General features: G+C 40.1%; 1 protein-coding gene across 2 annotated transcripts in view; it reads right to left on the reverse strand.

Moving 5' to 3' along the window:
• The window catches only part of DOCK3 (dedicator of cytokinesis 3), a 147,584-nt gene that overhangs the window by 64,302 nt on the left and 55,323 nt on the right, over nucleotides 1-27,959 (reverse strand). For both annotated transcript variants that reach the window (XM_060271527.1, XM_035106067.2), the window contains exons 14-23: nucleotides 25,330-25,455; nucleotides 17,738-17,862; nucleotides 14,347-14,509; nucleotides 13,369-13,475; nucleotides 11,754-11,925; nucleotides 8,733-8,830; nucleotides 7,647-7,730; nucleotides 7,423-7,523; nucleotides 6,242-6,323; nucleotides 4,646-4,816 (exon numbers count right to left, since the gene is read on the reverse strand). In XM_060271527.1, the coding sequence (XP_060127510.1) occupies nucleotides 4,646-4,816; nucleotides 6,242-6,323; nucleotides 7,423-7,523; nucleotides 7,647-7,730; nucleotides 8,733-8,830; nucleotides 11,754-11,925; nucleotides 13,369-13,475; nucleotides 14,347-14,509; nucleotides 17,738-17,862; nucleotides 25,330-25,455 (1,229 nt within the window). The remainder of the gene's footprint in view (nucleotides 1-4,645; nucleotides 4,817-6,241; nucleotides 6,324-7,422; nucleotides 7,524-7,646; nucleotides 7,731-8,732; nucleotides 8,831-11,753; nucleotides 11,926-13,368; nucleotides 13,476-14,346; nucleotides 14,510-17,737; nucleotides 17,863-25,329; nucleotides 25,456-27,959) is intronic.

The following is a 27,959-nucleotide window of genomic DNA, read 5'->3' on the forward strand; positions in this document are numbered from 1 at the left end:
AAAAAAAATGGCCGGCGGCAGGAGCGGAATAAGGGAGAAAAGTGGGAGACGAACTGATACGGGGGACCGCCGGGAAACGGTACGATAAAACGGGGGTTTCCCAGGGAAAGTGGGGTACTTGGCAGCTATGGCTCGGAGCACCATCATTTACAGACCCACGGCAACCCTGTGAAATAAAGTTAGTTTGAGAACTAATGACCTTTTCCAAGCCTACTGATCCAATCCCACTTTAAGGTTTTATTTTCATATATAATACGTTTCTGTGTTATACACATGTGAAAAAGCAATCATGGAAAATTAAAAAGGAATCAATTATTATGTAATCCAAAAACAATTGTATAAGATTATTCAAAATGAAATGAAGATAAATAAATACAAATTTCAATTTCACCTTGCATGCCTACATCCCTATCTGAATCATTCTATTCTATAATTTCTTATACCTTGGAATGTATAAGGGTCCTACAATACATCCACAAATTATATTGTTAAAATAAAAGAACAAACTGAAGCCAAATCCTGCCAAGATGAAGGCACTCCTGGTCTAAATAGAGTTGCACACCCCCTGAAGGAACAGATCAAAAGTCCGCAGGTACTCATTGTCATTTGAGGCCAGGGCTCCCTGCTTCAAGCTTTAGCTGGTGTCCCAGCGACAAGCCATTTCTAACTTGGGAAAGCCTTGCCATGTGGATCCAAGCTCTTCTAATCTCATGTTTAGACTACTGCAATGTACATTGTGCTTCCTTTGAAGGCACTCTGGAGGCTGCAGCTAGTGAAAAATTATTCCATCTCATTGTGGGCTGGTACCTCTGTACACAGTCATATAACCCCAATTCTGCAGGATCTGCACTGGCTGCCTATATTCTACTGGTCTATTTCAGTGTTTTAGTATTAGTATACTGAAAGCTCTTAATCACCTAGAACTCTGATGGGCTTTTGTTGAAAGGTAAAAACATTTTTCTTCTCCTGGTCTTTTGAAGTTAACTCACACTAGTAGCCAAACTACTACTGTAGTTGTATGGTCTCATGCTGTTGTTCTGTTGTTGTTTAGTCGTTTAGTCGTGTCCGACTCTTCGTGACCCCATGGACCATAGCACGCCAGGCACTCCTGTCGCTGTTGTTCTAATACTATTTTATTCATTAGGCTTTTCTAACATCTACTATTTTGCAAAATTGTTTGCTTACTATGCATTTGGACACCTCTTAATATATTATAACCATATTTTGCACGATGGTTTCTGAGACCCAAGGCAAAGCCTTTGGTCTGTACAGTGGTACCTCGGTTTAAGTACACAATTGGTTCCGGAAGTCTGTACTTAACCTGAAGCGTACTTAACCTGAAGCGAACTTTCCCGTTGAAAGTAATGGAAAGTGGATTAATCCGTTCCAGACGGTCCGCGGAGTACTTAAACTGAAACGTACTTGAACTGAAGCGAACTTTCCCATTGAAAGTAATGGAAAGTGGGTCCGCAGAGTATTTAAACTGAAAGTACTCAAACCGAAGTGTACTTAAACCGAGGTATGACTGTATATCATCTTAAACAAGATGGCACACTGACCCTTCCAAAACTGCACTGATTTGTTGGTTTCTTAAGATTTTCAAGCAATGGCAGGTACAAGGCTGCTGGTTTGTTTATAATTTTTGCTCATTCTATATTTGTGTACTGTTGGAAACCATCCTCGGATCATGTTGACATGATGAAGGGCAGTTTGCAAGTTTGGAGAAATTAATTAATTAACTGACTGAAGTCATAGGCTGGCACATTCCTGACCTCCACCCCCCCCCCCCCGCTATACAGACAGGAAAAGGACTTTGCCAAAGTTTACTTTCACTTTCCCCTCATCTCTTCTTTGGCTTGTTTAACTAACAAGGAGGTACTGTACATAATATTTCAAACATTTCAAGGAAGTTTAGCTGAAAGATGGGCACAAACTTCTGCTAAGGTTAATAATAATAATAATAATAATAATAATAATAATAATAATAATAATTTATTATTTATACCCCGCCCATCTGGCTGGGTTTTCCCAAAACTCTGGGCGGTTTTGATTATTTATAACATTTCATAATATTTTTGTTACATTTTTCATTTCGAAATGACCTAAATGCAGAAGAAATGCAGAAACATAACCAAAATAATGCAACAAGTTAACAACTAAATATTGTAGTAAGTAGCCAATCCCTTGACTTATTAAGTGCATATGCAAAATCAAGCTCATATTCATGAGGAAAAGGCATTATCTTCAGTGGTTTATGTATTTAGAAATTGGAGCATCAGAAGAACTGTAATTAGAGAGAACACACTGCTGTTTGGTGCCAACACCAAAGGAAATCTTAATATAAAGGGGGGAGGGGAGAGGGAGAGTCCAGTCCAAAATTGATTCCCCCTTTGTTACTGTTTCTTGTGACTAAATTAATATTTAATTATCACTGAGAATAAAGTGTAACCAAGATTCAGTTTTTCTTGTCTTCCAATAACATTTTTTGTTATTACGGCTTTTCATGCCCACGCCACTATTAGACACTCTTTGTACCATGAGATGATGTCCAGTAACCTATCACAGATGAACCGTTATCTTCTCTCTAATCACTGGTTCTCACAATCAAGCTGATTCATGCAGAGTGCCCTTTATATTTAAATTTCCAGTGCTGTGAAAACCACCTGGTAGTTGCAAACATTGAACTGTGCAGTGTATCTGAGTTCTAAGTGCAGAGAAATGGATTGGGTGGGGGACAACAGTCACTGGGTACATCCATGATGAAAGGTTGTGCAGGATATGGGGATAACTACTTACAGAATTAAACGACGGCCTTGAAGTACCACCACATTTTTGTGGGGTACATGTCCCTGCTCCGCTCACCTGTCCTCCAGGCTGAGGGGCCTATGGGGCAGTTAGGGTCAAAGGGCAACACAGTGGCAAGTGGGAAACAAAAAAGTAAACTTTTGAAGTATTTAAACAGGTCAAGTTTCATGAATATATAACCTCCTCACGTATCAATGTGTAATTGGTGAAAAAGGCAGAGTTAGCAGAGACCAGCGCCACCAAGAGTTGTCCCCTCTCGATGGCTTCAAAGCATAAAATAACAAATATACAGCAATTAGACTCGTCTTGGTCGTGTTAATGAGCATGTGATTCAAGACATGGCTAAAGTGGGAGTTACAAAAGATCCTCAAGAAGCATTTTCTCACAGAGTTCCACTACCATTTTCACTTACAGCCCACCCTTCGCCAAATGGTCCAGGGCAGCTTAGAGAAATACACAGTTAAAATAAGTACAATTAAAATCATAAAAAACTACAAAGGCAAGCAATATCAGAGTAATAAAACAGTGGCACAGATTCGTAGTGCAGGAGCAGGGAAGACATAGATAGATTCAAACAAAGGTCTGGGAAAAGGGTGTGTGTGTTAACCAATTATTGAAAAATGTACAATGACGGTGCAAGATGCACCTCTGAGAAGAAGTCATTTCACAACCTAGGGACCACCATGCCATGGTTTCACTGCTCAGATGTTTCAATTGTGAGCACTATTGCTGAGACAACCATCACAGCTTGGTGGTATTTCTATAGAGAAATATTTGCTGAAGACAAAGCATTAATAGGACTTACCTACTTGACTAGTATTATGTCTCAACATGTGGTAAAAAGTGGAGCTGATATAAGACTGTAGCATCCCATTCCTTTTTTTTTTACTTCAACCTTCCAGAGGTTTAGCATTTAAGAACATATAGTGTGTATTGATATACTAGTTCAATGTACTGGTATAGCCAGTAATTAATTTGATTATACTTTTGGTAGCTACAATATTTTAAACCCAATAGAAAAATAGGCATATCTTAATGCTATGGGTTTGTGTGTGTGTGTGTGTGTGTGCGTGTGTGTTTTAAAATGATTGTTAAAGTAACTATGTGATTAATCTCAAAAAAGTGATGAAATGACAGATTGTTCTGCAAGGCAGTTGTTTTGTATAGTTATTTCTGCTGTATTGGTATTTTTATGAATGCTAGCAAAACTGCTCTGTTGCTGCAAACAACACCTTCCCATTGTTGAAATAACCTCTCTCCTAAGGAATGAATGATATATGTACACTAAGCTACACCTGCTATAGTATGCAGATACTTGTTACAATAGGTTTACTACACATGTAGTGCCTCGAATCATAACAATTTAGAAGTACACCATAGGAAGCTGAACTACGTAATTTGCTGCTAGTTTAAAGCAAGGATAGAATAATCTGCTACTCAGTAATAATATGTAACAAATATTATATACAAAGGATGTTTAGACAGAGGATGATTTTATGGGTTTATAATTATCATACAATGTACAACTTTCCAATAGCAGTTACTATAATGAAAAGCTTCAGTCTGAACTACTCCTGCTTTTGACATTATCGATTACACTTCCTTCAAATCAAACACCAAAGGGAATTAAAATGCCTGCTCACCCCTACATACTTTAAGGCAAGGTAGCTGCTCTCCATCTCTGAACTGGTGCAGATCTACTTCATAAAAGGGTCCCAGTTGTACAATTTGCAAGTAAGGCTATTAACTGAGCAAAGCTTGCAACAACTGCACCCACATGCAAAAAACTATTTGCCTGTTTCACACACAGAGTTTCACAGAAGCACTGAATATTTCCAACCTGTGTAAAGATGAGAGTCTCTGAGCTCCTGCTGTCCAGACTAAGCACAAATCTGATTGACTGGAAAAGTTCTTGGATGCTGGCTCTGAACTGTTCCTCCTCCATTCCACAAGTTGCTCTGGAGTAAAGGATCCGAGACTGAACAATGAACTTGAAAAGATATTCCAAGGCCTTAAGGAGTAGGAAGGGAATCAGTACAACAAAAGAAAAAGAAAAGGAGCTTAGAAAGAGTCAGAGAGGGGGAAATTAGATATATTATCAATAATTCTTCATTTTCAAAAACTGGATACATATTTGATTAGTTAAAACATGTAAAGAAAAAGTTACTTTAAAAAGTTAGTTTTCACTGCCCACCAAAAACAAAAACAGCAAAAATAAAACAACCCCCCCCCCCCAAACTGTATCAAACACCTATAAGAACACTCTAAAAGGCCTGGGCAATTAAAATATTTTATGCTGACACCAAATAATTCAGGTTCAGTGCCAGGCAAACCTTCTGAGGCAGAGGGCAAGGGGGGGGGTGTTCCAAAGTTGGGCCACAACAGTGGAGAAAGCCCTTTAACAGATTAACCACAACCTCACCACAGATGACGAGGAGTCCCAAAGAGCAGCCTCTGATTAAAATCTTAACAACAGATCAATATTTACATAGTAAAAGACAGTCCCTGGGATAGCCTAGTTTCAAGTCATATAGGCTTTAAAAGCAGGAGTGGCTAACCTTCTTCAGCCTGGTTGCTGCATTCAAGGCTGGCCAAACTTCTGAGGGCCATATGCAAGCAGTAATAGTGGTCAAAGTGCATGCTCTCGCATGCGTATACCACACCTATACAGGCTGCATTTATCAGTGTTGGGCATAGGGGAAATTTCTCCATTGCAGCCCCAGCCTGAGAAGCCCACATAGTCCTTGCTGTGGTACGTGTGATGTTTTCCCCACCAGCCTTTTCTGGGGGTGAACCCTTTCTTCCTTCCTTCCTTCCCCATGCAATCAAGAATGATCTCTCCACCAACTTGCATCAGAGGAAAGAAGAGAATCTCCCCCGCTTCTCATTGCTGCAATTGCCTACTGAATTTATATTATTGTTAGGCTTGTATATGTATATCCTTTTTGGCAGTATGTAGGTTTTTTGATCAATATGTATCTTAAAGATGAACTGCCTTCAAAATTAGGTAATATTTGACCACTTTGACATATATATTTTTTGCCAGTCGTTTCATCTACATCAGTGTGATTAACTCAAGTAGCCATTTCAACAAAACCTACTTTTAATGAACAAGCAGTGCACATTCAGAATACATATAATTAATATTTATTTCTCGCAAAGATTTCAAAGGTCTTTCGAGACAGATTTTCAGTCATTCTTTTTTCATAGGGTATTTATTGTCAAGTTCAAAAGATGTACAATCAATTATGTACATTTTCAAACTCAATGAGATAAGTTTTACTCTAAGATTATAACTTGAACAGGATAAAAGGATTCATTTCTTTCCTAGATAATCAGTAACAAAAACCTATTCAAGACAGAGCGCTCTGCCCAACAGAAAACTCTTCAATGTAAGAGTCATTTTAAACAGATGGCATTTCTATAGAAAACATACCCGCATTGCCTCCTGAATATGATCCTGTCGTACAAGTTCAGCTGATCGGTCCATGTACCACTTCAAACACCGAATAAGTTCTCTGAGTAAAAACACAACATACTGATACATTTCCAACCCCAGCCATGCTCATGTCTAAAGATGTTTTTAAATATCCTTTGCTAGCAATAAATTAAGTTAGGTTTTATATCATAGTTTGGTCTATTGAGATTGTTAGCACATATAAGTAAGTGGAATATAGAAATATATACTTGGTGACCCAAAATAATTACCCTTCCATATTTAACAATGATGGGGACAGACAAAAAGAGATTAGGCATGGATATTACAGTTGTGACAGACTCTGGGGTTGCGGCGCTCATCTTGCTCTATAGGTCGAGGGAGCTGGCGTACAGCTTCCAGGTCATGTGACCAGCGTGACAAAGCTGCTTCTGGCAAACCAGAGCATTACACGGAAATGCCGTTTACCTTCCTTATACTTTAACATGCTTTCGAACTGCTAGCTTGGCAGGAGCTGGGACTGAGCAACGGGAGCTCACCCCGTTGTGGGGATTCGAACTGCCGAACTTCTGATTGGCAAACCCTAGGCTCTGTGCCAGCCGCGTCCCAGTATTACAGCAGATACTACTCACAAAACTATTTTGCTTTAAAATGAAACAAAAACACTGCTTTACATTTCTTCAGAGTTTTTGCAATCTTGAGAGAAATCTACTGGCCTCAGTTTATCTTTTTTCCTGAAAAACGAGCTTGACTGTCTGTAAATAGTACTCTTCCAGAGTAAAGCTAAGTGATTATAAGGATGGTTAACTGATGGAAAAACCTTTTGGTCCACAAAAAATCTGCAAGATGTTTTAGCTAAAGCATAAAAACAAAGTCTGATTAAGAAAAGGTCCTGTTTGACCCCACCCTATTTCCTTAAACTCTTATGGCATGTTCCCTCTCAGAAGACTCAGAGGGAGAACATACCCATTTCGGACTGTCATCTTGGGAACGTAGGGAAGAATTTTTAAAATTGAAAAATAGTACCGTTCCCCCCCCCCTTGTTTTATGAGGTGCCACAAACTTTTATTCAATAAGACTGTTTTCTACTACTGGATGTTATAATAAACAATAAATTAGAACTGTTGCTATCCATCTGAAAGTGACAATCTAACGTAGAATGGTGGTAAAAGAGAACCTACTTGTAGGCCAGCGCTCCTGCAAAGTGCTTTTGGATGTAAGTGTCCATTACAGGTCGAAAATGATAATATTTGCTATCACGCAGGAGATTGATGATGAACACCTGCAGAAGAGAGAGAGAAAACCACACCTAAAGAAACAGATCACCGAAGCTTACAAACATCATAAAATTAATGGATAAAGGGAAGTCAAAACTGTTCATCCATCAGAGGTGTGGTATGCTTACAAGAGACTGAAAGACCAGTAGTCCATATTTTTCTGTGTTGTCATCCAAAATCACAAATAATGTGTCCAAGATATCCTGCAAGAACTGGAAAGGCACAAACATTCAAATGACTTCTCCTGGTAAACAATTCTACCGAAACAAATCATTTATAATGTGTAAGAAAGGGAGATTCAAGACTGCCCCTGGTTCTCCAGAGTAAAATTACTTAGACATAGTGTGGGTAGCCAACCAAGTCATAGAGTAGGCACATTGAAATCAAGGAGTATCATCTAGGTGATGACTATTACCTCATATAGCATTATTTCACTTTCATTATATTTACATTCCTACGTAAATACAAATCCAAGATTATCATTAAATTATAATAGTTCATGCATATCAGTTAATATCTTGACCCTGCTCCACTGAACTGAAATTTCAGCCTTCACGACATAGGGAAACAGCCAAGTAAACAGCTATTTCCGTGGAGGAGGGTCAATATATTAACTGATATGCATGAAATTTCAGATATAGCTATATAATCCCTAGTGTAGTAAGATACGACCTTCGGAGCAGGCATTTTAAACAAAAAAAGTAATTGTTTCTTGATAATTTGTCACACACACCCTCCATGATGACACGTGGGGCGGACTGCCCCCCCTTTCCTACGCCCCTGCTTCGTACAGCTTCTTGCACACCCTCAAACCATAGCTAAGTGTGGGGAGACCCTCTGGAGCACATTTTGGAGTGGGAAGGGGCTGCATCAGGGAAGAGAGGAAAGCTAAGCCCTGTTACACCAAACCTAAGAGTATGGGTGAAATGTCACACATTATGCATTTCTAGATGTTGCCAGAAAAGAGAGGAGGAGGAGATGCGGCTATGTAGCAACATCACATTCTCCCTACCATCTGGTTGCAAAACTAGTCCCATAAACCAATGATATGTTGCTAACTCAGAATTTCTTAGGTTTGTGCTTAAGATAATCACATCCTGATTTCACCTCCTGACCAAAGACAGCAAGTAATATTTTTGGCTTTCTTCCTCAAAGATTTGTACTAATTGTCCGAATAGCTGCATATTAATAACAACTTGGAGGGGACACAGCACCTTAACAATTTCTTCACCACTGACATGCCTCAGTCTTCCTAAGATATCCATTACACGATCTGGATAAGCCTTCCATTTCAAGAGAGCAAGTAGATCCACTGTAAATAATTTAAAGAAAAAATATAGAAACACAAACTAGAACATACTAAACACACTAATTACAATGTAAAATTGGCATAAGTAGAATTATGAGATATCGGTGAACAACTGACAAGGGTTAAAAATTATTTTCAGAGAGACAAATTTGTAAATTGGCAAGATTTAATGCTCTAATCCTATACATGATTACTTGGGAGAAAATCACATTCAAATTCAGCACAGTAAGACACGCTTAGTAAACACGCTTAGGATTTGATTGCATAAATGCATAAGTATAGCAATCATATAACCACAAAACAATACATCTTGGACAATTAAGTAATATTATTCTCCATCTTTTAAAATGTTCTACACTATGCCAAACAAAAATATCAGGAAGTTAGTTCTGACTAGCAATATATGCTAAAAAGAAAAAAAAAACATGCAAAATGCCTCTTCCAAGTCATAGAATTGTAGAGTTGGAAGGGACACTGAGGTTTTAGTTATTTGATCAAAAATCAAGATACTGTAGTTTTCTTCAACTTTAGTTATTTCATCAAAAATCAAGAGATGGAGGAAAGGGGGCTGCTGAAGCTGTCTGCAGGAGCAAGCTTTTAGTTCCCAAATTGGGAATGCTGGCTACAGCAGAGAGCTCGTTTAATAAATTCCTTTGGCTTTTCCTCAGTGTATTGTCTTAATTAAAAAAAAAAAACACCAAACAAACAATGATTGCCAAGTTTAAAAATCAATTGAGAAGGGATTTTACGCAGCAGAATCTTTTCTCTTCTATCCAGGTCTCCTGAAACCTCTTTCTGATCTCAATGCTTTGCCCAAAATGCATGCTTTCCCTGACTTGTGATTTCAAAAAATCGCCCCAGCAGTTATTGATGGCCTTTATAAAAACATTCATAATTCACTCTAAAATATTGTAAACCCTGCAGAAAGGAGGCTTGAAGTTGCCACACAACAGCTGACAGGTGGTGACATCAAGAGCCTACTGGGCAGTGGGCCCTTCAAAGCACCACACAATGCCCTTTACAAGTCCTGCATGGTCCTTCGAAGTCCTGGCAATCACCACCTGATTATCAATGTTGCATCAGGTGACTGACATGTGGGCAGCCTCACCAGCACCTGCCAAATTTGTCCTGTGAAGGGGCCCAACGCTGTAGATTTTTTTATATATTCCTCCTCATCTGTTTAAGATAGGAGATTTCAATTTCCCCCTCCATTTCTATTAACTTTGACTACTAGTCAATTTCACCCTCAAAACACCTCCCTCCTCCAAGTTTTCATTAACAAATGGAGAGTCCGATTATGGAAAGGGCAGATTCTTTTGCACTGGCGGCCAAAAGATCAATATAACTTTGTACAAATATGCATATGGTAGATTGCTCTAAGGCAGTGGTTCCCAATTAGCTAAGTATTGTCGACCCCCCATTTTTCAAAAGCCAAGACATGAACCCCCTACTTCTGAAAAAATTGATATCACTATGGTACTTTTTCTTCTGTGAATGGTGCCACTGACCCCCTGAGTGGGTTATGTGGACCCTCTGGGGTCCACAGACCACCAATAGGGAACCACCGGTCTAAGGTGGTGGGAACTTTTTTTAGCCTGAGAGTCACCTTCCATTGTGAGTAACCTTCTGCAGGCCAGATGTCAATGGTGGACAGGACCACAGGGAAAAGTGAGCAGAGCAACAAATGTCTCTCTTATTGTACAGTAGACTACATTCCAGCCATGCAAAAATCACTCTCTCTCTCTCTCTCTCTCTCTCACACACACACACACACACAACACGTCTCTCCATCCAGGTAAGCAAGCGGCCTTATCACAGATCAGGTACGTATTTCAGCCAGCCAAATAAAAGCACTCATGGGAGGTATAGAGCAGGACCAGTGAGGGGCATGGCTTGGAGTGGGTGGGATAAGAGGATTGTAGAGCTGGATTTGGCCTCTGGGACTGAGGTTTCTAATCTAATTAGATTTTTCTAATAATTTTGCTTTTTAAAAATTAGAATTTTAAAACTTTATTTTATTTATTACATTTATTTTATTTATTTATTACATTTATATACCACCTTTATTTTTTAAGATTCTCAAGGTGGTGTACATGGTTCTCCTCCTCTCCATTTGATCCTGAAGACAACCCTGTGAGATAGATTAGGCTGAGAGATGGCGACTGGCCAAGGTGTGCTTCATGGCTAAGTGAGGAGTCAAACCCTACTCTCCAAGGTCCAACACTGTAACTATTACACCATACCGCTGTGCCACAACTGTGACTTAACTTAGGGAGGCTAACCACAGCAAAAGGGCTGTTTTTTTAAAAAAATTGAAATTACCTTCAACCTCGTATTTCATTACTACGTTCATAAGACACACACCCCGCCCTGAAAAGCAGAGTCTTTCCAAAATAGATACAGCTATTAGATAGATAGGCAGGTACAGCTGTTCAGCAGAGATGGACTTTGGCAATATGGTACCCTGAGCAAGGACTAAAATCACTCCCTCCCATTTCTTATTTTCACAATGATTGCTTTTGGAACAGGGATTGATAGAGCACCCTGCCTCCTCTTGTCTTCTGTTCTGCACATGCTCTCAAGTGCACTATTTTGCGTCCCCTCAGCTTCGCGCCATGTGCAACAGAACCACCTGTACCACCCCTAAATCTGGCACTGCACTCAGAGACCCCTTTCTATGTGAATATATAGCAAATTATTTATTTATTAAAGTTGTAATCCGCCCTTCATCCATAGATCTCGGGGTGGCTCGCAACATAAAAATTACAATATTAAAAACAGAAAATATGTAATAAAAACAAAAGCAAGCAAACAACCCCCCTCCACTCAAAGGACCATGCATTACATTATTCCAATGTGATATACAAAGCACCCCCTCTATATTTTTTTTGCATCCCATTATTTCTTGAAATGAAAACTGCTGTACCATTCTGAGTGAGTTTGGTAGAAGAGAGCTGAGTAGAGATTGCAAATGACTCTTTGGTGCTTCGCTGGAAAATCAGGCTCGAAGGAATGTTGGGACAGCCATTATAGTCTTCTTTGCAGCATGGAAGACCCAGGTAGAGGGCATGGTTATTGAATGTGCTGTTTTCATCACACTGTAGACATAAAAGAAAGGACATCTGATTTAGCTGGAAAATTATATATGCTTTACTCCATGCATTGCAGTGCCACTAAACAGAATATGGATGACTTTATATGGATTCTAGGCATGCAGACATTCTGCATTCGGAATATGTATGCTACTCATTCAAAGAGCACACACTTTAGAAAACAGCTTTCTACCAGTTCAGATAGAATAGATCAAACTTCCTCAGTTTAGTGCCCTCTAGATATTTTTAACAACTCCTTTAATCTCTGACCATTTGGCACGCAGGCTGGGATTGATGGGAGTTGGAGACTACTACAAAAGTTTTGTAATAATTAAAAAGCTACATGCACCTTCCATTTCAATTAACTTCCTTTTAAATAGCTAGGTTATACCTGGTAAAAATAAAACACCTCTGTTAAGAGTATATATAAAGTATAAAATAATACATCCCTGTGCTAAACAGCAGAATAGATTTTATTAGCAGCCTGCTTTTCAAGCCCTTAAACAAAGCCTCTATTTATATCCAGATATTAATTTTCAGTCGAGCTGATGGGTTGTGCTGTTTATAAGCCTTTGTAGAACACCTTATTCCAGTGGTTTCCATAGCTGCCAAGTTTTCCCTTTTCTCGCGAGGAAGCCTATTCAGCATAAGGGAATTTCCCTTAAAAAGGGGGAGAACTTGGCAGCTATGGTGGTTTCCAATCTGTGGGCTGCAGACCCCTGAGGGGCTCCTGAGTTATCCCAAGGGGTCTGCTAAGCATGACTGGCGGCAGCAGTAAGGGCCCTGATTGCGGACTCAGGAGCTCAGAAGGACCATTCCTGTTGCACCCAGTGTCTACACTCATTAGCCATCCTCCTCAAGGACTAGATATGGGCACAGAAGCCATGCTGTCTTTAGAGGGGAGGGGAAACTCATTTTTTCACCCTGTTACAATGTTGTCCCAGGATGGTCTTAGTGTTGTGCAAGAGAGGGATCATTTTCTATGATAATTTTGCATAATTAGTAAGTTTAACTTTTTATTTAAAAAAACTATACCCAAACAAAATTAAGTAAAACTGTGGACCTTTCATGAACTGGGGTGTCCCGCCCCCCCAGCAAAATTCAAGATTGTAATCATGTATGACATCTATCCTGACCCCAAATATAAAGCAGGATACAAGTATAGAAACATAAGGAAGAGAAGAGGAAGAGGAAGAGGAAGGAGGAGGACGAAGAGAGGTGGGGAGGGTATTCTAAAGAAAGAGTGAGAAAGTTAAGATGCTTGTGAAGTTCTATCTGCTAGCAGTATCTCACAATTTGTAATGTAGTGTAACAGACGAATCAAGATTCGCACAAGCACTTATTTTAGCAGATCTGGACCATTATAGATTTACTCTACATAAACACAGTGAACAATGAGATGAATTGATGGTAGACCTATAATATATGAAGAGTGAGGAACTACCGTACCTTATAAACATAAAGCTCATGAATATCATCAGAAAGGGTGGTGCCATCATCTCTCATTAGTGGTGTAAATGCAAAGCCAAAAAGCTTCTTTTCACCTTTATCTTTTGCTGCAACAAGAAACAAAATGTTTACATGAATTCTAGTAACTACCAAATTAGCATTTTAGCCTGTCCCTGTAACTTATAATAGATAGATAAAAGGTTTTCCATTATGCCTATTTTGCATTTTCATAATTCTGATTGTGCTTTCTACAGTCATAAAATATTCTATATCATTAATCAAACATAACAGCTACAGACCTAAGTCTTTGGTCTGCTTGTTCCTCCCCAGCCCTTTGCCACTGTCAGCGGCTGCGGGGGAGGGAGGAGCAGCTGTGCCTTCGCTCCATAAGATGCACAGACATTTTCCCTTCCTTTTTAGGAGGGAAAAAGTGTGTCTTATGGAGCAAAAAATACGGTACTTTGGAATGGACCTCAAAAAAGATGCTCCTAGATGAACCCAGAAAGGGAACTAAAACAGAATATATATGTTTCTCCAGAGCCCAAATTCCATTTTTTTGCTTAATCTGCAATAACTAATTTGCTAACACATCTTCCAGCCCTCAACACTTGATCATAGCTGTCAAGTTCTCCCTGTTTTTAAGGGAAATTCCCTTATGCTGAATAGGCTTCCTTGCGAGAAAAGGGAAAACATGACAGCTATGCACATGATGAAGGGTTTATCTATTAGCCAGTTCAAGATCTGACATTGCTACGAATTATCCCAAATAACTGCCTTGTTAGAGGTTGTTGCAGTTGTTTTTACTGCAGCTATCAATGGCTGAAACAGTAATGAGAACATGCTCTAACCACCATATGTTTTCAAGCTATTATTACATTCTCCTAATCCTTTGCAAAATCAGCACAGAAATAATCTACAGAAGAAAATCAGCCTATGAAAATTAGGTATCGTCCAGACAGAGAACCATGTTGCACTCACTGGAACAGTGCCTGAACTCAAAACGGAGGTGAGAACCACGGAACCTGTCTATGGGAATGGGAAGTTTGATGACTTCTCCCCAACGAGGGCTGTTATTGTGATAGAGGACAAAGGAATGATATAGACTCCTACTTGGCTCTCCCGAGCCTAAACTGATGCAGTCCTAGGGGGGGAAATGAAAAAGAATGCAGAATAAGAATAAAAGAATATCACATTACAAAAGATATACATAATAACACCAAGGAAGTATCATGTTAAGGATGCAGACAGAAATGCAGCATACTGTAATTAGTCCAATTCATATCCAGCTGCTAAACAATGTCATGGACAGATGCAAAACTTTGAAATATAGAACTCTAGAAACTCAAGAAGTGGGGAGTCTAGATTTTTAAGGAGGAGGAGGGAGGAGGAGAAGAAAATCTGAGGAGCAAATAGGGAGGGAGTGCTAATGATGTTTCTCATATAATAAGTGCTTTTTCCTGCAGTCATTTCTTATTTTGAGAGATACAGAGTTCAGGTATGATTCTGAACTCCAAGGAATTATTTGCCTCTTTAATCGCTAGCCATTTAAGCTTCTGTAAGTGAAAAATAGGAATCCTTAGAATAGTCTGTCCTATTTTTTTTTAATTAGCAGAAAGAAGAAAGTTTCAGGTCAATAATTATCACCTAAAAATAAAACAGCAACTAACTCCCTACTCTGAATTACTATAAAGCACCAGGACTTTGTCAACAATGTTTTAACTTAAGTATAGAACAAACCCACAGAGCCATACATGTCATGCATTTGTGATGTGAAAAAAATAATTAAGAGTCAAGAATAGTTTTCATTCATTCATATTTGTTTGTTTGCTAGCTATACCACCCTTCATTCAAAGATCACAGGGCAGTTTACAATATAAAAACACAAAAATACACCCACTCAATTTAAAAGGCCATAGATAGTTTATTTAGCCAAAGACCTGGGAGAAGAGAAACGTTTTTGCCTGGTGCCTAAAAATAACAAAGGTGCTAAGCGAGCATCTCTAGGGAGAGCGTTCCACAGGTGGGCAGCCACTAGCATGGGGAGAGGCGGTCCTTGAGGTATTGCGGTCCTGAGCCATTTAAGGCTTTATAGGTCAAGAACAGCACTTTGAATTGGGCCTGGAAACTAATCAGCAGCCAGTGCAGTTGGGTCAGGATTGATGTTATATGCTCAAAACGTCTTGCACCAATGAGCAGCCTGGCCACTGAATTCTGCGCCAAATGAAGTTTCTGCAGCCCCACATATAACGTGTTGCAGTAATCTAACTAAGAGTTGTCAGAGCATAAATGACAGAAATTAGGTTGTCCCTGTCCAAATAGTGGTGCAGCTGGGCCACCAGTTGAAGGTGATGGCCACCTGAGCCTCAAGTGACAGCAATGGATCCAGAAGGGCCCCCAAGTCACATATCTACTGCTTCAGAGGCAGTGTAACCCCACCAAGAGCAAGCAATTTCCCATCTTTTGAACCCACTAACAGTGCCTTGGTCTTATCTGGATTGAGCTCCAGGTTATTGGCTCTCATCCATCAAGGCAAGACAACGTTCCAGCACATTCACTGCCACATCTGCAGATGAAAAGAAGAAGTAGAGCTGTGTGTCATCAGCATATCGCTGACAGTGTACATCAAAACTCCAGATGACCCCACTCAGTGCTTTCATGTAGATGTTAAACAGCATGAGGGATAAAATCGAATGCTGAGGAACCCCACACTGAAGGCTCCATGGGGCTGAAGAACACCCCCCAAACATCACCCTCTGGAAACGGCCATCCAAGTAAGAGCAGAACTATTGCAAAGTGGTGCCACCCAGCCCAACTCAGACAGACACTCCAGAAGTATATGATGTTTGATTGTATCGAAAGCTGCTGAGAAGTTGAGGAGAATTAACAGGGACACATTTCTCCTGTCTCTCTCCCAACAGAGGTCATTATACAGGGTAACCCAAGCAGTTTCTGTTCCAAATCCAGGCCTAAACCCAACTGAAATGGATCTAGAAAAATCAGTTGCCTGCATGAGCGCCTGGATCTGGCCCACAACCACCCGTTCATGAACCCTGCCCAAGAACGGGAGATTAGCAACTGGCCAGTAATTACTTAGATGTTCCAAATCCAGGGAAAATTAAAACTGTTGTTTATTTCTAATAGGCCTACATAAATCAAGCACTGTACATAAAACAAAGTAAGGGGCACAGGCCAGGCCATCAGGCTTACAGGCAAAGGAAGGGGAGAGGATAGGAGATGACAATGGAGTGAGATAGAGAGAAAATGTGATATCTTCATTAGGTATTCCAATACACCAGAGGAAGGAGTCCAATGGATGCTGGGGTGTAAAGTGTTCCAGTGATGGGAAGTAGCAAAAAAGAGAGTTCACAGCTAAGTAACAAAGGATATAATATTGTCCTTGCTTAAAACATTTATAGGTGACCTTTCTATACAATTAAAGCAGTTTACAACATCACATCTACCATAAAACTAAATGAAATAAGAATAGTAAACAATTAATTAAAACCAACTCATTAATCCAACTAACACAGTGGATGATCTTGGACGAGTTGCCATTCCTCAGCCATGGGAAAATAAAATGGCAGCAAATTATGTATTCTGCTCTGAGATCCTGAAGGAAGGAAGGAAGGAAGGAAGGAAGGAAGGAAGGAAGGAAGGAAGGAAGGAAGGGGGAAAGGTAAAAATAAAATAAATAGGTCCTCTCGGTGTTAGTGCAGCACTGAAAACAAATGGGATTGACTAAGCAGCAATGAAAGGCCCTTTCATCAGAGCCCATCTGTAGACAGATATTTTTCCTAATTGAGATTTTTAAAATTTACTTTCATTGCTTCACAGAGCCATGCAAGTAACCACTGTAATAAAAGGTAAAGGTAAAGGGACCCCTGACCATTAGGTCCAGTCGTGACCGACTCTGGGGTTGCGCGCTCATCTCGCATTATTGGCCGAGGGAGCCAACGTATAGCTTCCAGGTCATGTGGCCAGCATGACAAAGCCGCTTCTGGCAAACCAGAGCAGCACATGGAAACGCCGTTTACCTTCCCGCTGTAGCGGTTCCTATTTATCTACTTGCATTTTGACGTGCTTTCGAACTGCTAGGTTGGCAGGAGCTGGGACTAAGCAACGGGAGCTCACCCCGTCACAGGGATTCGAACCGCCGACCTTCTGATCAGCAAGCCCTAGGCTCAGTGGTTTAACCACAGCGCCACCTGGGTCCCTTTCATTGCTTCACAGAGCCATGCAAGTAACCACTGTAATAATTTAGTTCAAATATCTGAACAGAAGAAATTCAGTATTTCAAAATTTTAAAAATCTGAAAGTAAATGACAGAACTAAAGTGATGCTACATTTAATAGAAATTATATCAATTTACCTTTAGAATCTCTCCATCTGCATAAAGAACATACATAGTCACTTCAATGTTCTTCTGAACACTTTTACCACCTCTTTCAAAGTCTCCTTTCTCTAAAGTCAGGTACAAGTCATTGCGTATATCACCTACACAAGAAGAAATAAATATGTTTTAGAAAATGAAATAGAAAACGTGACAATTCTGTGAAAGCCAGTGATGTTTTATTCACAATTCTGATGGGAATCCAACTCATTCCAAGTATAAAATAAATAGTTAATAAAAAAATGAACATTTTAACACCAGTGCATTAAAGTAGATGGCTGTTAGTAATGCTTTATGAAGTCTGAGAATTCAGTAAATCACTTAGGAGACAAAGGTGAGGGAGAGGAAGTAATTTTTTTTTCGTTTTGCTTTGCTAAATTCGCTGGTTAACAAATAAATTATCAAAAACACTCCTGAGCATGAGCAGCAATGGCTGAGTAGCCACCTATAGGAAACATCGAGCCCCTGCTATGATTTCTCTTGCCTGTGGGATGCAAGCAGCTGGACTGGCAATATTCATCAAACAATTCTACTGCAAAAACAAAGCCAAATTTCTGATAGGATTGGCGCTTCTCCTAACACAAGATGCCTCACAAGGCCTTTGCATCACTGCCAGGAGGGTGTTTCAGCCAGGAGGACTGGATTTCCCCTGGAGCATGCACATAGTAAATGGGGGCAGTAGTGACATCAAGAGATATCTAGCCCCCAAACAGTTTGGCAACAAATAACATATAATATAGTTATCCATTTAGTTACCTCAAATGTCAGTATTTGAGTACTACTTCACCAAGAGGAAAACTTCTTGCATCATATACTTGTCTATAATATGAATTTCAACTCAACTGAAATGAATGAAAACTATCACAAGTTTCCTCCTGGATTCCTGCCTAGCTTGCAGACCTTGTATGGGCTGCAACAGTGGAAATGCTTACCCACTTTTCAAGCCGTTCAAAGAGATTCCTGTATCTAAGAAAAGCAGTAGCTAAGTTCAGAATGTAGCAGAATTTCAGCCCCTTGTTGATTTAAATATGACTGAAAAGTGTTTCAGCATGAAATAATAAGATGTTTTTTTCTGTCCTACATGGAAGAGACTCTTTCTACTACAGTGCTAGGAATAATGCATGAATTTCAACATGAAACACTATTTGCTTTCAGAGAAATGATCTCATTTCTAACACAACTGCAATTTCCTCCCTTGTAGTATGCTTCTCCAGACAACGTAGTAATGAATTCTATTCCTATTTTTCTTCCCCAAAAGTATATGTACAGTGATTCCTGCATTACAGAGGGTTGAACTAGATGACCCTACAATTCTATGATTCTATATGCATGAAGATTAGCTAAAAAACTCTTTTTAGCAATAATTTTAGCAAGAATTACAAAGAGTTATATAGCACATGTTATCGGCCATTTCTGAATCATATTCTTGCTCCACTACTCTGGCTCCCACTTTGTAATGTTATAAGATCAATTTAACCTAGATCATAGGCAGCTTGTACATGGAATATAGAATACCTTTTACTGCATTAGTCTTTTGAGCACAGCAGCAGATGCGTGGAACAGAGGGCTGAAGTTCCAGTCATGGGAAGAGACAGGAGCTGCCTGAGCCATAACCAGAAGCCAGGTGAACTACATATTCCGAAATGTTGCCTACACGATACACAGTCTTTACACGCATGGTATGTGGCATTGACTACTATAAAGTGGAAAATGAAGCCCCCAGTTTACAAGTAACTGACAGGTATGGTTGCGGTTACTGTTATTTATAACCTTTCTATTCTTAGACCAGGATGGGACAGGAGGCTTGGCCAAAACTATTATCTAATAATTCAGTTACACAGACTTCCTGACTTTGATCATACAAGGAAATTGGATTTTTAGTCTTTGCAGCCATTAGGAATCTTCTGAACCCCATCCTGCACACCCCTTTCTCCTCCTCCTCTTCCTTCCCCTGCACCGTTTTCTGTCATTTAAGGGATATCCCCATCTACATTTCATCTAACTCTATGTATTCAGTATTGTGGGTCCAATTCTGTGGATATCCCTTCCAGATGAGTCAGGTGGGGGAGATCCTCCCTATTGAACTTCTGGCACTTGGAAAAGACTCTTTATTTCAACAGGCATTTTAAATTAGGTTTGTTTTTTATTTCACGCTTAATTTTACCTGATTTTTTTGGCTGCACCTCTTTTTATCCCTATTGTACACTGCTTAGAAACTGTGGTATTAAGTATTCTGTGCATTATTAAAATAAACAAATAAATAAGGAACGCCTACCAACCAATCTTGTGGGATGCAAGTGGTTTTCAGTTTCAGTTCTGTTCCCCATTCAACCAGCAACAACACAGCAGCCGTTGACCCTGTATCTAGAGATTGTCACATGCTGCAATGCACACACAGCCCCAAAGTTGTTTAAATATATGCTTTAATCCACATTGCCATGTGGAGCAAAATCTATACTTTCTTCTATGCCATGTACTGCAAAACAGGAGTGAAATTACTGCAACATCTGAGTATTCTAGGTAACTATCAGGGCCAGTCCAATATATTTTGTTTCCTGAAAAAGTAAAGGACAATATTGCACTCCCATGAATTCAAGTACAGAAGCTGACTTAAATAAGCTGAATCTTATTTACATATTGGCAATGGGATAGTGTCCTCCTGAGAGCAGCAGGGAACCTATGGGTGTAGAACAGGCCAAGTGGCACACATAGCTCTGTCCACCAAGAACTACAGAAGGAGCAGATTGGGGGACCTGTGAAATGAAATGCATGTATTCTGTCTGCTCCTGTGTCTGCAGCAAAGAAGGACCAGAGTGTAGAGGCGCAAAGGAGTGCTGAAAGATGATTTATCACTCTCACACACCTGGCTATCTCTTTCCACGTGACTTTTCAGGCTTGGACAGCAGTGAGCACTATAAAGAGAGCCTCTTTGTCTCTTTCTATAGCATTTCAGACCCATTTCCCTGCTTGTAAAAGCAAAGGGGAAAGAGGCAGATGGGCACAGGGGGAAGCAAGGTCTTGGTTCAATTTCTCTTTCCAAGGTTTTTTTTTTCTATTTTGGAAATCAAAAGAGAAGCAGCAGCAGAGAAGCTCAGAAAATACCATCTTTCATTTCAAACCTCCCTCTTTCTCGCCTCCCCCACCTCACCTTACTTCATTTTCCTGCTGTGGAAAGCAAAAATATGAGCAGCAGAGGTAGCAGCATGATGCATGAAGAAAATAATTGCGTTCCTGCACTTTCCTGTCTGTTCCATCAGCAGCTTGGTAGTACAAAAATCCTTTCTTCGATTTGGTTATGTTAGTGTGCACACTGACCCCCTCCCACCCTTCTCCGTAGTGGGGGGGGGAAGGCTGTTGGTGTTAGTCAAGTCACCCATGTCTTTTTTTCCTCTGCTCCCCCTGCATCTTATTTTTTAACATCCAGCTTGCTGAAGAGTTCTAGGGAACTTGAAAGTTTAAACATTATTTTATAACATTTTGGTTGACCTAACAAAGGTACTGCCCTAATACAGTGTTTGGAATTTTTCATGTGGGCCAACACATCTACCTTTACTCTGAATATAATTGTCTTGCTATGAGGTTGTGACTTCTGTAAGTACAGTGGTACCTCGGTTAAAGTACACAATTGGTTCCGGAAGTCTGTACTTAACCTGAAGCGAACTTTCCCATTGAAAGTAATGGAAAGTGGATTAATCCGTTCCAGATGGTCCGCGGAGTACTCAACCTGAAGCGTACTTAACCCAAAGTATGAGTGTAATTAGCGGGACCCAGGTGGCACTGTGGTTAAACCACTGAGCCTAGGGCTTGCTGATCAGAAGGTCGGCGGTTCGAATCCCTGTGACGGGGTGAGCTCCCGTTGCTTGGTCCCAGCTCCTGCCAACCTAGCAGTTCGAAAGCACGTAAAAATGCAAGTAGATAAATAGGAACCGCTACAGCGGGAAGGTAAACGGCATTTCCATGTGCTGCTCTGGTTTGCCAGAAGCGACTTTGTCATGCTGGCCACATGACCTGGAAGCTATACGCCGGCTCCCTCGGCCAATAATGCGAGATGAGCGCGCAACCCCAGAGTCGGTCACGACTGGACCTAATGGTCAGGGGTCCCTTTACCTTTTATGAGTGTAATTGGTTCTGGAAGTCCGTACTTAACCTGAAGCGAACTTTCCCATTGAAAGTAATGGAAAGTGGATTAATCTGTTCCAGACGGGTCCGCAAAGTACTTAAACTGAAAGTACTCAAACCGAAGCGTAGTTAAACCGAGGTATGACTGTATAGCTACAAAAAACACTCTTACTTTGAACTTAATGCTCCTCAAAGTTCTGTCTGAAAAACACAAGCATAAAGACTTAAAGGAACGCACGCCTTTATATAAGCTCCTGTGATGGAAAACTTGTGTTTGAACTAAACAGCATTGATTTTCTGTAACACTGCTTTGTACATAGATGGATCTTAGGGGAATGAGGGTTTCCTGTTGCTACCAGCCTTTATTTTGTCTGGGATAGCAGTAGCTCAGGAACTTTGAGAGGTGCTTATCAAGTGTAAATGGAAATCATCTAAGCAGTCTGATGGCTTATTCAATTCTTTGTTGTGCTAGCGAGCTCCTCTAAATTTTGTGTAGGAAATTAAGTCGTAGAATCCTAGGTACCTTCTTTCCCCAATAACTCTTGAGTCACAGTCCACCTGGGCTTAATTGGCTTGAAATTCCAAACTCTTCTAGCATCCATGTTGAAAAAGTTTTGATGGATGCCTACATCTTTGTACTTTACCAGACTGGTTTTAATATGGTCCCACAAATGCTCAAAGATACTCCACATACCTAGGTAAGTTACTTATCTGTGAGGAGTGGGAGGTTGAAGGAGGACTCATAGCCTTGCCCTTGTAGTGTGACTTCCGAAGAAACCCTTCCAGAAGTGCACCTACCTTGGGACAGAAATATCTATAGGGGTGGGAGCAGATACATGTCTCTGAATATGGCTCAGGTACTTAGATTTAGGTTTCACCCACACTTCCACTTGTCCTGTGCTTAGAAAGCAAGGGTCTAAGCAGTTTCCCATTTGTCCTGTGCTTTCCAGGACTACATCGCAGCAAATGTCAATCCAGAGAAAAGCCAATAGAGGTTTGCTCCGATTCATCTGTAAACAGTGGCTTTTCCCCAGGGAAAGTGGTGGGATGAGCAAAGTGTGGGTGACTCCTTAGTCAGAACGAGCCAGACTCTGTATAAAAGGGACTTGTGCAACCCTTCGAGTGAGAAATGTCCAGCATACAGTCTTCCTGCAAAGTTGTTGATTTGTTAATCTTGATCAGCCTCAAGCATTCCATGAAAAGTATGATGCAGGAATGGGAAAACAGCAAGCAATAAATGGACAGAACACAGTAAAGCAAAAACTTACACCCAACTATCTTCATCTCTGCGCCATTAAGAAAGGGGAGAGAATGAAGGGAAAGTAAACAAAGAGCCAGGAAACTTTAGACAAGAGAAAGAGAAATAAAACCCAACATCACTCACAGTTAAAAGATGATACATGCGCTTTTCATCAGACAGTCAAAATAAGACTTCAGATGTGGTAAAGAGAAGAGATGTTATTTTGATAAGCAAACTTGCTTGTAGGGTAGATTGACCAGAAATGTGTGTTTATACATAGGGCACAAGCAGGGATCAAAGAGGTACTTTGCACAAGACTAAAAATTTGCCATTATCCAGTGGGTTTTTCTCCCTTCTTTTCTTTGAAGTATATCTTCAATGCCCAATCACAAACTGGATTTGAAATCACCCTTAGTTTTAAAGTTGCTTCCTATGCAACATGGGATGTTGCTGTTCAAGAAACCAATGTCGAAAAGGACCCTTGCATGCATGGAGCAAGTTGTAGAGCAATTTGAATCATGAACACAGTTCAGAAGGCATATGCTTCTTTCGTTGTTGTTGTTACCAACATACATGGATCCAAATCATATGTAACACTAAACCATAGTTTAGTGTTACAAAGACAAAGCACAGCAACACTTGAGTGTGTACACTTCTGGTGCAGCCACAATGAGATTGAAAGCTTCTGCTTCCATTTTAGATTAATCACAGTTTAGCATTATGTCCAAATTCTAAACGGTGATTAATCTTGGCTATGGTTTATGAAAACATGTCAGCTTCATAAACTAGGGGTTAAATTTAGCTTGTTCCCACTAACCATAATCAAAACTAAGCTTGTTTCTACTATCCAAATTCCTCCTCGCACTCATGGGAGGTGGGGAACAGGGCATGAAAGCCAGCTGCGGTTCTATTTCCTAATATTAAAACATGGTTTAAATTTATGTGTGAACACAGTAATACTCTAGTTTTTATATATGCATTGATCAGATATTGAACCATTGTATGTTTTTTATGTTTTTGCTTCCCAGGAGTCCTTGGTGCAACCTGATACTGGAATAGCAACTAATATAATTTCATCTGAATGTGTGCTACCTCCTCCTCCACATTATCTTACCTCTCTCACAAGATAAAGCATATGGCTTTGCTACCAGCCAAATATACATTTTCTCTTTCTCTGCCCTCACTCCTTTTTGCTTTGTTTACCATCTAGCATGATGGAGAATTCTGGAGAACTAGAAAGGTTACACATGATTTTGTGAGATTTTGGTTGCTCAGATGAAAGTATTGTCCTCATGTAAAATTTTTTGAACATACCTGACTTCCTTCTAAAGGGGAAAAATATATTTATAAGCACTAAAATATTTTCTATTCTTTCTATTCAAATTCAAAATATTTGAATTTCTTAGCTGCCTTGAAATGCTAGGGAAAGATTGGGGTTTTTTATGATGAAGCAAAGTTGCTTGCACTAAATCACTGGAAATTTAACTTTTTCTTTGAACAGTTGACTCATGTGTCAACTCACTTAGTTTCAAAAGTAATCTGCCATGCAGCATAGGGGAGCTGATGTTTAATAAAAGAAGTATACAGCCGCCATGGGCTCAGAGAACTAATATAACCCTGGCTGATATAAGCTCTCTCACAATGCTGCCTAACTTTGCCTTAAGGAAAAATAGTCTAAGAAGAGCTTTTCATTAGTCCAAATACAGTCGCTCCTAATTTTAAAGCATTCTAGTGCATGGTCATGGCAATTATAAGTAACAGCTAGAAGAAAAAAGTACTGCAATAGGTTCAGAGTAGCAGTAGCCGAGTCTCGGGTTAAGACCATCTTTTGGCTTCTAATCACTCCACACATTTTGCTTCAGGCACTATGCTATCCCTGTTACCCCTCTCTCCTTTCCTTATACTACTGGAGGAATGGTGTAGCAAGGATCATGAACTCCACACAAAATCTATATAGAATAATTAGAGAGGGAGATATTATATTTACGTTCAAAATTGTCTTCAATTTTGAATGTAAATATAATTACTGCCAGTGTACTGCTATACAACTAAAAACGAGCACTTTCATACAATACACATTTGTCACTCAAATTTATTATTTGGGGGGTGGGGATGGGGAGAATAAAAGTGCTCATCCTATTGCCCTACCTTCAGTGACAATTATCACGGTTAAAGTATTGCAAACAAATGAATAGAATTTCCACCCACTTACCAGGCATAATAACATCTGGAAAACCAATTTTTCTGGTAACAGCCACCCCTCTGTTAAAGATCATAGGATACTCCCTCCGAATATGCTCCATTTCTCCACGAAGAAGCTGAAGAGAAATTATAAGTCCTGCAAAAAAGAAATACAACTATTTTACTAAAACATAGTGCCTGGCATGTCAATCCCTACCAAAACAAAAGAGAAAACAAAATTTGATGGTAAGCATGAGTTTATGCCGAGGACAGTAAATACAGTAAAGTAATGGGAAAGGGACAAAAAGTTTCTTTCTGGAAGCTGAACTGTACAGGAATAGGAAGTCTGCCATCCAAAACACACTGAAGACAGACAAAGCACTGGTGTAAAGCAGCTTGTGACTAAAGGCAAAACCTGTCTGCTTCTGCGCAAATGAAAGCTCCAAAGCTAGCCAAACTCTTCAATAATACAAGAGCAACCTGAGTAATTTGAATCAGGGAGATTGTGAACTTGGAGTTTAAGCAATAGTATTTAAAAAATGGGACCTGAAAAAAAAAAATTCTGCACTGTGGAGTGTGCCTTTTCAGGATTAAAGAGTCAGCTATGTCCACTTCCAGAATGCTCCTTTTGGTTCTTCCTCCCCTGTTTTTCTCCCCTCTTGCATGAGCTGTTGGGAATGTCCCTTAGGTATTTTTTGTTGGTGGAAAAAATAGGTACTGCTATATAAAATGAGAATTCCCTGGACTCCAAGATCCAGGTTTAGGGCACTCATTGGTGAGAGAACTCCAGCAGAGATTTAAATTCACAAAATATGAAGCAAAATAATATGTGGAAATATAGGCTGTTAGACCTTTAAAATATCCCCTTCTGAATTCCTTCTGAAGTTCCTCTCTTCCCCTAGCATAGGAAAAGACTACACATTTGGTAAGTTAAAATTTGGTTTACTTACAAGCTCTCCAAAGGTCAGGTTCATGTGTCTTCCCACACATCAGTCAGAAAACACAGGCAGTAAAACTTGGCTTAGTTACACTGGTGAAAGTTCCTAAATTATTGGTATAAAGGTAAAGGGACCCCTGACCATTAGGTCCAGTCGTGACCGACTCTGGGGTTGCAGCGCTCATCTCACATTATTGGCTGAGGGAGCCGGCGTACAACTTCCAGGTCATGTGGCCAGCATGACAAAAGCCGCTTCTGGCGAACCAGAGCAGCACACGGAAACGCCGTTTACCTTCCCGCTGTAGCGGTACCTATTTATCTACTTGCACTTTGACGTACTTTTGAACTGCTAGCTTGGCAGGAGCTGGGACCGAGCAATGGGAGCTCGCCCCGCCGCAGGGATTCGAATTGCTGACCTTCTGATTGGCAAGCCCTAGGCTCTGTGGTTTAACCCACAGCACCACCCGTGGCAAACGAAGGCTAACTGACACCCAGGGCATGGCAAATCGCCGGCTGCGCACACGTTGCACCACTGGCGTCGCTACGTAGGGCGCATGTGCAGCGTTGCTATGCACAGCACATGCGCGCGACACCGCACAGGCATTGTACGTAGCAGTATGCAGCCAGCGCTGCCCGAGCGCCGTACGGATGGTGGCGTTATCCTCTGCTCGCAGCTGCAGCTGCCAGAGCACATGGTAGCAGCTGAAAAACAACCAAACAGACAACCAACAGGCAAATAGCCAGACTCCAAACAGTAAAAAGCAGCTTCAAGCAAAAATCCACAAACTCACCCGCTTTGCCTCTTGCACTATTCCAATGTAAAACTCTTTTTGCTCTCTAGAGATTGCAAGCTTTTGGGGACTGGGGTCTACACTTACAGAACAGTGTAGCTCAAATTGGAAGAAGTGTTCATCAATGTATTTTTCTCCATAATATGAATTCATTAGAGTTGATTTTATATGACAAACCCCAGTTTCATCTACATCTTTGTACAATTCTAATATTTGCATTTCTCTGCTACCACTATACATAGTACTTTAACACTATTATTAAACCCTTTCAGAGACACCACCATTTAAAATGTCAGGACAAATTTTAATCCCCATCAAAATGGCTAAAAAATTATGGAACAAAATAAGGCATGCAAGTAATTTGTCTGATTTTCATATTATCTCTTAAATTCATTTAGCAGAGAAGCAGTGGATTATTTAGTCTCGGCAGAGCATCAGATTTGCCTTTACTTGCTCATTGTGTCTTTTAACCTGCTGCCATAATTTGCTAACAGCTTAATTTGCCTTTAGCTGTTCTTAATGCCTTTTATAATATAGACTCCTGCAAATGTGCCCAAGAACCTGATATGTGCAACTACAATGAAAATAATGCTGCTTTAAAGCTGTTAAAACTGTGTGTTTTCTTCTGAACTTCATACTGAACATTATTATTATTATTATTATTATTATTATTATTATTATTATTCCAAGAACAACGGCCCACAATATTTGAACAGCAACAGCAATGGTAACTATAAAACAGATATGGCTTCTACATATTGACTGGGGTGTTGCACGGGGAGGGAAACAAATTAAATTTCATCATGGAACATATCTCTAATTGGCTATTAACACAAATGGGAGAAAGAGGCAATTCTCCCCAAACAATTTCCCTTTACTATTTGTAAATGGGCCCACTGGGACCATATACCTTGTAATGAACTCTGATTCTTT

Source organism: Zootoca vivipara, chromosome 2 (genome assembly GCF_963506605.1).
Source record: "Zootoca vivipara chromosome 2, rZooViv1.1, whole genome shotgun sequence".
In the NCBI taxonomy this organism is placed as follows: Eukaryota; Metazoa; Chordata; class Lepidosauria; order Squamata; family Lacertidae; genus Zootoca; species Zootoca vivipara.